The 10,922-nt window shown below is 33.8% G+C and overlaps 1 protein-coding gene across 1 annotated transcript; it reads right to left on the reverse strand.

Annotated features, from left to right (window-relative positions):
• Window positions 1-5,577: 5,577 nt before the first annotated feature.
• On the reverse strand, window positions 5,578-8,932 carry LOC121976653. Its single transcript, XM_042528919.1, has 2 exons — window positions 8,748-8,932; window positions 5,578-6,618 (listed from the first exon to the last, which is right to left on the reverse strand). Exon 2 carries the CDS (start codon window positions 6,615-6,617, stop codon window positions 5,727-5,729), a length of 891 nt encoding a protein of 296 aa, XP_042384853.1. The 5' UTR covers window position 6,618; window positions 8,748-8,932; the 3' UTR covers window positions 5,578-5,726.
• Between the last annotated feature and the right edge of the window lie 1,990 nt (window positions 8,933-10,922).

The following is a 10,922-nucleotide window of genomic DNA, read 5'->3' on the forward strand; positions in this document are numbered from 1 at the left end:
ATTTTGACATGTTCGGCTTTTTCCGACTTCGTTAGGTTCTTTATTGTTAATGCAGTATCCAAGCTGCACTATCTAGCTGGCTTGAAGATATTACCTACATCTAATTATTAAAAAAAAAATGAAACTTAATTAGTCCAAATTTGAAACATGATTGAATTTTCTTAGAAAATCCTCTGAATTAAGAACTAAAGTGGCTAAGAAAGTAGGTTTTAATGTCTCTCTTGATCCGGACTGTGGAGAGAGTATAGGAAGGCATAAATATATATATAATTCTTTATGGGTTTAATTGAGAGAAATAACGAGTAAAAAAGAGACCAAAATATTTAGTAGAGGTGGTTAATTGAAGAACTCATGGCTTAAGTTTTAGGAGATAATTAAAGAGAAAGGGAGGAAAAGAAAGGTACTTTCTTGGTAAATAATGTGTTCTATGTTGGGAAGATTAGTTCATCGAAAAGGCAACTGAAACTTTCGCATCATTTCATTTTCTCACCTTGATATGTTCGATGAATGAAATTCATTGTGAGGGCTATAATCTGTAGAGAACTAAAATTTCCACATCATTGCTTCTTCTCTCCTTGCCCTGATAAGGAGAAACCACTATCCAGATATACAGTTGTCGTGAGGTAATGCAAGTTAGTTGGGATCTATGGGGCAATGAATGGTATATAAAAGCAGAGTTACAGGATTCCTTCTACTATCTAGGGATTTTGCACTAGAAAATTGTGCGATGCGGAGAGATCCAGATAGTTAGTTCACTTTTATATTTCAAACTCTAAACCTTTAAGGCCATATACTCGAAACAATTGTAGCAAAAAGATGATCACGCTCATCCTTGACATCCCTCATAGCTCGTCCCAAATTTATATGAACGGAGCTAAATCATTATGTCAGCTTATAGTTAACCGCCGATTAATTAGGGGGTGAGAGGAGTTTTATCCCTGAGGGCAGCCATATACTTAAAACAAGGTGGCAACAGTACCTCGTGTGCTGCCATATACTTGAAACAAGTAATTATGGAAGGATGTGACCTATCCATGCAACTTTTGCTAACAACATCATATAAAAAATTGAAAACCTTATTGAACCATTACTTTTAAGGGATAATTACTAAATATATCATGTAGTTTCAAGTTTTATTAAATTATCTAATCTATCTTATATCTAAATTAAGTTAAAATTTATCCTTCATTAATTTTCCATTCATTCCCTGTTAAGTGGATGACATGTCAAAATCCTAGTTCATCAATCAAAGCCTTGACTTAGTTGAGTATTCATTAGATATGGAATGCATTTGGTAAAATGGTAAATATTCGTCACAGGTATAGGATGAGTTTGTGATTGCATACTTGGACCTGGGTACCCATACACACACACAAATATTTGTAAGATTGATTACATGTGTTAAACTTAAATTTGATCTAGATTATGATTTCATTGGGCACATCTTATTGAAGCTTGACTTTCACTTTAGACATATTATTTATGAAATGTTGAATTAGTCGTTTTGAGATGTTGAATTTGTTACTGGCGTTGAATTCCTAAATCGTTGTGCCATTTAGCTGTGAGACATCGATTTGCCTTTAATCTTGTCCATCAACATTCCAACGCATGTCACTGATGTAGTACCTATTGCCACAATTGTTGTGAAATAATTCACCTTTTATATTATTGTTATTAAATTTTGGTATATGAAGCAGATATATTATTTAAGTGGCGATATGGCTTAAATTGTTGAATTGGTATTTTGACATGTCATCCACTTAACAGGAAATGGAAGGAGAGTTAATGGAGGATTCATTTATTACTACCATAAATACTATCCGATATATTTGATAATTTTTTAAGTGCATGATAGGCTTGTTAAAACTCACAAGGTTGTAACCCTTAAACTTAGAATTTTGGGTGATTTTCTTTATGTGAAGTTTAAATACTGATATGTTCAATTGGTGAATTCAGGATGAGGGCCTGCCATTCTAAAATGCATAGCTCCTATAGAAGATTCATCTGGTATTATTTTCCGTGATAACCAACATAGCATACTCACCAAAGCATCCCTTGGATATGTAAGAATGGTTTACTTTCTATTGTACTTGGATATTTTGGTTCCTTCTTGTTGTTGGGTTATTTCAAGTTATTAGATTTATTTACTTACACAAATATGAACTTCTCTTTTTCATATGTGCTGGATCAGTAGAAGCCATTCTTTATCATTTTAAACTATAGATCTATCCAACAGTAAATTGTCTTTTGTGACTGTAGGCAAGCGAAGGCCATGGAGGGCATTTCTTTTATCTGGTCCACCTGGAACTGGAAAGTCATATTTAGCAAAGGCTGTTGCTAGAGAGGCAGAATCAAACCTTCCTTAGGTTAATTTTCTATCCACAAATCTGTTGATCAAACTTATAATTATATTTTTTACTCTTAACCATAGCAAGCCTTATCATACATTTCCTGCTCATTCTTTAGAGGTAGTTTTTTTTTTTGGTGTGTGTATATGTGTTGTCTCTCATTGCAAATCTATTCTATGGTATGAACTTTTTGTATTAAACAAATTTAAGTTTATTACCAATATTCTAGAATTTGTTTTTCTACTTCTAAAATTTGTTTATTTGGACATATGTTTACTATTTGGGTGAAGTGAATGTTGCTTAATAGTATGGTTGCTGCCAGTATTTTGCCACTTCAGGCGATCACTGTTTGGAGATATTATGTGATTTTGGTTCTTGTTGGCTATAGCTATGTATGCTAAATACCACTGTGAGCTCATTTTGAGGCCTACCAAAGTACCAAAATCTCTCCTCATCCAAAGGGTTGGCATCATCATCAAGTGCATTTCACTCGAGCTAACTACAAAAAAACCCTTGTTAGAATCTATTTGTTATTAACCTTGTCTCAAGTTTTAGTGATTTGGACTTTGGAGCGACCCATGGATCTACTTTTCACACCAAGTATTGAAACTTGCTCTGTAGTCCATTTAAGTTAAACTTAAGATTTCTATTTGCCTCATCGATTTGTTGTCTTTCCTCCTTCATTTAAGTTGGTCGATTCCATGAACTGGTTGAGAGGCCACTATATCCTCAATATCGATAATAACTAAATAGGAAAAATTGAGCTTAGGCTTTTCTAATTGATAATGAAGTCTTTCGAGCCTCCAGGATTGGATTATCCATGGTTATATTGATTGACATTTTTTCACTTTCTGCACAACTAGCAACATATAACCTTGAAAGTTTCATGGGAATATCGTCCTACGGATGGTTTTTAATATGTTTGGCCAGTTTGATGCTCCGTATACCATTCTTTGATCTCTTTGGCTATTGCTTTTGGATGTTGATCAATTTATTGAATAATTGTTGTAGAATAACTTTCCAAGATGACCATATTATTTGTGTTATATGAAGATGTTTTAATCAACATTTTGTTAGATCCTCATGGGACAAAACCGGCTAAGTTATTTTTGCTTCTTGTTCTGCAACTTTCATGTTAATTTTCTGTGGTGCATTCTTCATAGCGTAAGTGTCTAGGAATTAATGTTTGTATGCTCATGAAAGAAGCAAAATGACTATTAGCTACACTGGAAACAAGTGATTAGTGAGTCGAAATAGTCCTTGGAAAGTAGTCCCGTTTTACTAATCAAGATATATTTGAAGATAACAATGATTTTAAACATGGAAGGCTAATTATCGGTTAGCAATTATGATAACTAAATAATTATATAAAATATGTTAGATTGAGGTGACATTAAAGATTTAGAATTACAAAATATATGCCGTCAAGTAATGGCAATAAAGACATGACACTTGAGATAACACGATGCTTGTTTATCTATACTTTGCTACTAGAATAAGTTTCAAATGCTTAGTTGCCAAAAAAATAGCACAAGAACAACATAGCTTTTAAGAATATATAGACTTTAGTACTGCAATTATCCTGTTGGTTTATTTTCTTACTCGCTTTTCCTTTTGGAGGTGAATGCTCATTAACTTACTGAGAAGACAAGTATCTGAATGATACAAAGAGGTTTGAATTTGATGAAATTATTGCAGTATATCTTCTTCCGACCTAGTATCAAAGTGGATGGGTGAAAGTGAAAAACTAGTTTCCAACCTCTCTTCCAAATGGCTCGTGAAAATGCACCTTCAATAATCTTTATTGATGAAATCGATTCTCTGTGTAGACAATGTGGAGAGGGCAATGAAAGTGAAGCATCAAGGAGGATTAAGACAGCTTCTTGTGCAAATGCAGGTAATTTTAGAAAATAGGATGTGTACATAATTTTTTTTTTTTTGTGAGCCTTATGGTATATCAACCGTATGTATCACCCAAAATAATTAGGCCATTGCGTTATCTTTTCTAGTTCTATGTGGTTCTTTTGTTTTGAGGAAAGGAGGGGGTGTTGTACGTATGCTTTCTTTTTTTATTCTAGGGAGAAGTGATCGATTAAAATGTAGGTATAAAGAATATCCCATCTGTAGCTAGGGTGTCTTTTTCCAACTTGTGAGGTGGGGAAACCACTGCCCTCAGTCTTTTGAGCTTAAAGTGACCTAGATTATGATCTCCGAATCTTATTTTCATTAATTAAAGAACCACGCCAGTTCAATATCTGGAATAGCTTATATACTGACCTACTTGTTTATTGTGCCAATCAAAGGGGCACAAACTCGGGGATTAACTCATAGGATTTTATGTACTTGCCAGTGAAAGTGTTTACGGTCTTTCAAAATAGGGTAAAATTTTATATAATAGATTCTTTCCCGAGACTCCGTATAAAAGGAGTTTCGTGCACCGAGCTGCTCGTGAAAGTGTTTCAACTGTCTTGTTACTAAGAGAAACCAGTCCAGAGAAATTCACAAAGGAGTTTGGAGAAGAGGGGTAATTATTTGGTTTTGATCTCTGAGTTCTTCGGCTAATGTCATTTCATATTGTAGTTATTTATACTTGTTGCATTACCCTTTGCACATATTACTTATCTGTGTGACTCCGATATGAAATCTGATTACGTTCATCTCTGCGTTTCTTTATTATTTTTTATTTTTTTTTGACAAAATGTCAAGTGGTTTTTTGAAATAAAATAATTGAAGGTAATCCTTTTATTATTATTTTTTAAGAAAGGACGATTTATAACATTTGGGGCGCCATTTTTTTTTTTTTTGCCCAAAAACAATGTGATACAAATTTAATTATCTTAAAATGCCTGAACAAATAAGAAAGACGACGAACAAACATGAACAATCCATGAACTCTTTTCTTTTTCATAAAGTGCAAAATTCTGTCATATTTATCTTGATTCACAATATGAACAAAATAGCTTCAGAGAATTTAGGGATGCTTGGTTAGCAGGGGAATCGGAATGAAAATGATAGAAGTGGAGAATGGGAACGAGAGGTTCATTCCTCCCATTTTATCAAGTAATGATCCATTCCTATGTTTGGAGGATTGAATCGGTGGGATCCACCACCAATCCCCTAAATCAAACATCCACTTTCAATCCCTTCCCTTTCCCATTCCCATTCCTGTCTCTCATTCCGCCCAACCAAGCACCCCCAAAATTTGTACGACGAAATAAATGCAATAATATAGATTTAATGAACATCATTGATATCTAAACTATCAGACAAGTATTCATGGAAACAAAAGATCAAAAGAACAGTTTCAGAAATAACTAAGCTACGATAAGGTCTTACTTGTTTTTCATCTGCATTGTCATCAGAAGTTCGATCAGCTACTTAATCTTCACCTTCATCATCGTCGTCGTCATCATCATCATCATCAGTTTGATTGATGATGCTTAGGTTGCGAGCATAGGCTTCCCTGAGTCTCCTTCTAGCCTCGTGGCGGAGGAATGTACTAAAGATACTCTGATGATCCCTCATCCTGCTAGCAACATCAAATAAATGATCGTGAAAATCAGAAAGATTGGAATTTGAATCATCGACGCCCATGTCTATCACATAGTCTCCCAGTATCACTGATCTAGGCATGGAAGACCTTATCGTGCTGATCAAATCTGCCCGTTCCTGCTGGTACTCCATATTTCTCCATTTACTGTCAGTTACTGGATCCACAACTCGAGGTTTTGCATGAGGGTGAGACGCATGCACATGTTTCCGGAGCTCCTTGTAGTTTCCTGAAAATGAGCACTCGTCTTGAGTGCAGCTTCTTCTCTTCTTGTTGAGATATTTGCGTGCCGGTTCCACCACCGTCCATCCCTTCACTTGGCCACGGCACAACGGGCATGCTAGCTCAGTTACTTCAGATTTCCTCCTCGTAGGCAGAAGATCATGGATCTGGTCTTCGACCACCAAAGTAGTCTTAGTGTGTGCCTTCTTCAATTGTTCAAAACAGTTGGAGTAGCGGTAACTGGTCCCACACATGTAGGGGCGACAGCCTTTCTTGTAAGAAGAGCAGAGAAGGAGAACAGCATTGTGTGGGTACTCCATGCAAACCGGGCAGCTGACACCCTTCCAGTCCTTTTTTTCTGAAGTAAAGGGTGTCTTTTTCATTTTTCCTTCTCTTGTCGTTATAGGTCGGCGAAAAGAAGGTAATGAACATCGCGGTGACATATACTTCGAAGAAAATTTTCTGCAGTGGCTTCTGATACCCCTACCCCTAGCCATTCTTAGAAAAAAAGAAAAAGAATATCAACCCCTAGAAGGCAAAAATCACTGCAAACCAGAGTATATTTAATAGCAAATTCAAAATAAAAGTATTGAGTGTCTTGCTAGGATTATTACAATATCGAATGGAACCAAGTCATTCAGCAGCCATAGAAAACAGATGAATATCGGTGAGAATCCAAGAGTTCATTTTGCATATCTCGATTATCATGTTCCAGAATTATCTTGGGTCCTAAGAGCTAGTGAACAAACGTCAATACAACAAAATGGTTCGCTTGTCGCGAGTATGTTTTCAGTAAAGATGAAAGTATCAACTGTCAAATGCTGAACTTCTGATTTAAAATGAAACAGGTTAGAAAGTATCAATGTCATCCTTATTTTCCTGAGAAATTAAAAAGTATTCTATTCTTTCAATTTATTTTATATATATAATCATATCATCAAAATTAGTCACAGTATAAAAACACAAAGATGTCATAATATTAAAAGTCCTCAAATATTCTAGGGGACACAAGTGTGCTGGCGGTTTAACAAAAAAGGTCAAGCATAAAACTCACCGTAATATTAGAATCCACAATACCTTATAAGCAAATAGAAGTAGCAAATTTCAACATATATTCATAAAACCGCAAGAATTTAAAAAAAACATTCGGTATAAAACAAATTAACTGATATAAGTCTTTAACTGTCCCAAGAAACATTGCCATATACATAAACAGCAGAGGAAATGGCTAAAGATACCTTCCTCATTACTCAAACAAAATGGATTTTTTTTTTCTGTAGAAAGAAAAATAAGGATAATGATTCATTGCTTATTTAAAATTCAAAAGAAATGAGACTACCCTTATGAGAAGGGAGTTCTAAAACACTCGGGACAAAGAATAATAAATAAAAGCAGATAAATTCCTTAATTTGTGAACCTATTTAAATAGAAGTGCCTTAAGTCTACAAGTCTTCTCTACATGGCAGATCCAACTACTGCTACATGGAATCTCATTTATCTTGTCATAAGCAAGGAACCTAAAAAAACTAACCAGTGGATGTTAAGAAAATAAATCCGATACACCCAGCAGGACAGAAAAAAATTCAAAATCAATTTGCTTCTCATGTTTAATTCTTCCTTAGGTGTCCATAATATACTTGGACCAGAGCAGAAACTGGTGCGTTGTAATGTAATGTATAAATAAAGTGGCAAGGGACAGCTATAAGCCTAGAAGAAATGGTAAGTCCTAAGCAAAACTTCAGGCAACAGGTTATTCAAGAAAAAGCATGCTCCCATGTGAATTGAAAACTTTTTTAAGCAAAAGGTTGCCTTCATGTGAACCAATGAAGTCTGGTGCTAATCACTGCATAATAGGATCCAGCATAAAGAGTAGTAACACAAAATAACTTTGAAGGAAAAGCAAAGAGTGGGCCTGCAGAAATTAGATTGATTTTTGAAGAGAAGTATCATTAATTTTCCTAGTGAAACCACGAGCATTAAATAATGAGACATTCAATTGGATCATGAGAAAATATATTAGGCGTATCTTACCCTGGATAGTATGAAAGACGCGAATTTTAGGCAAACGAAGATCCCAACACTTTGTAACACGATATGACTGGAGGATGCATGAACGTAAAGCTACTCTTTTGCTTGAAGAACTAGGAAACTAAATTCCTTTTCTCTCATCCTCCTACTTGAAAAATCTTCATTTTATTTTTACAACATTTGGCTACATTAGTTGGCTGATTGGCAATGGATATCTTCGCGGTCTACAAACATAATGCAGAGGTTTTGAACTCAAAAGTCGCCATTTTTGGTGGGATACAAAAAATTCCAAGAATTTAGGCATGCCTAGGTGAAACTCATTAAAAACAAAAATTAAAGATTTCCAAATTCACAAAAAATTGTGTTCCACCCAAACTAAGACCAACAAAATTGTAGGAGACAAGGCACTCAAGCAAAAACAAGGAGCGCATAATGTTCGACGCAAAGACACAAACAACGGCACAAAGATGGAATCTTTCTAGCCCTAAGACACCAAGACGACTACATCACCAGGCAATCGAGCAGAAACGGCACGAAACCCTAGAAATCGCAGAGCAAGGAATGGGGAGAGACAGGTAAGGGAGCGAGAACGACCGTACCTAGACTGCGGCAGGCGGGAGAGGGGAGAAGGAGGCGGTGGCGACGGAAGCCGGGCGGTCGATGGCGGCGAGGACGGCCAGAATCAGAAGCGTGGAGACGGAGAAAACGTTCCGACGTCTTAATAAGCATCACGTTTTGGACATAGAGGAAGATAAAATTATACAAAACATTACTTTCTTCCCCAAACAGTTACCAGCTATCTCTGAAGGACTCTTAACCAATAGGGCTCATATTACAGTTGTGGGTCCATCGTAGAGGAGAATACTATATATATAATTATTAGAATTACTGCATGATAAAATTATTAGCTCGTTTTATTAATTTAGTTTTTTTAATAATCTTAAAGGTCCTAATTAACCTTCTATAAATTCAAAATAAAATTTATGCATATTTAAAAATTAATTTTCAAGATACTTATTTCATTTAAAATTTAACTTTCGGATTCTCTTATTATTTTTTATCACTATACTCATACATATGAGGTGGTTTATTCATTTGAAAAAATAAAAATAATTAATTAAATTAGGTAACGTTGAATTTAGAGTGATCGATCTAATCTCATAAAAATTTTCTATCAGTTAGGATAAATAGAGAAATACTCGCAGCAGGTAATTCAGAAGTCCAGTATCCTTTAAATACATGCATCATAGTTAGACCATTTTATTCAATTTTTAATAATAGATCCAGGTGGATTTAACCAATCCAAATTTATCAAAATGTCTCTCAAGAGGAGGAGATGCGATGGTGAAGGAGTTGGTGGTGAATAAGGATGTAATTTTCCTTCCAAGAAGAGATTTCGATATCCAATTGGGATGGAGGAGCATATATATAGGATATGTTGATTTTTAGATTTAGGTATGGAAACAGATTTCATAAAATCCTATCCATATGGACTCAAATATCAAATATATATATATATATATATATATATATATATATATATATATATATATATATATATATATATATATATATATATATATATATATATATATTTGTTTGGTTGGATGGTATGAAAATGGGAAATAGGAAAAGAATAAAATTATGATACTTAATTTGAGTAATTAGTAATAGATCCCGTGAAATCAATCTCCCAATATAAAAATAAATCATTACTGAGCAAAATAGGAAATATAAAATCTTTCTATTCTCATTCCTCTCTCTCTATATATATATATATTTGGTTGGATGGTATGAAAATGAGAAATAGGAAAAGAATAAAATTATGATACTTAATTTGAGTAATTAGTAATAGATCCCGTGAAATCAATCCCCCAATATAAAAATAAATTATTACTGAACAAAATAGAAAATATAAAATCTTTCTATTCTCATTCCCTATTTCTATCATTTTCATTTCCTAAAACTTACTATCAACTATTTAATTAGAATTTTACACATTTCTTTGGGTTTGAATTATATTTTTTTAATAAAATGTTGATTCTAATATAATATATTTTTTTAGTTGACATTAGCATGGACGAATCTACAAATTGGGCTTAGAGGGACTTGAACTTAATATTAAAAACTTATTACATTATAATTTAATAAAGATGTGTCATACAAGATTTTAAAATATAAAATTCATAACTAAATCTAGCTCAATATAAAATGTTAAATAATCTTTGTAAAAAACGATTTTTCATTATATTATGAAGTATCATCTTGAGATGTTTTATTGTTGAAAAAGTTTGATAAATAATAATGATAGAAATAGATAACTGGAAACTAAGGTTAAATCAATCTAGTCAAATGAATCCGATATGTTGAGACTTGAGCATATCCATATCAACTTCTCTATCAAGATTTTTAAAATTTGAAATAAACCATCTACTTTATTAAATTTATATAATCACTTCAACTACTCTATAATTTACCGTATCTTTATTTATTTATTGCTATTTCTCTCTCCTTTATATTTTTTTATTATTATCTATATTAATGATTTTGCACCCACTATTTCAACGTCTATATTCCTCCAACGGTCATATTTTTTTAAGTATAAAATCACATTAATATCATGAGTACATATTCATATCATCAATCTCATACAACTATAATGATACGGCGCATAATGGTGGGGTCTGATAAAGCTGACCAGTCAGAAGTCAAGGGGATGTGGCAGTCAGAAGTCAATGGGATGTGGCAGTCAGAAGTGAACGTGGTAGTCAGAA

Source organism: Zingiber officinale, chromosome 4B (genome assembly GCF_018446385.1).
Source record: "Zingiber officinale cultivar Zhangliang chromosome 4B, Zo_v1.1, whole genome shotgun sequence".
NCBI lineage: Eukaryota > Viridiplantae > Streptophyta > Magnoliopsida > Zingiberales > Zingiberaceae > Zingiber > Zingiber officinale.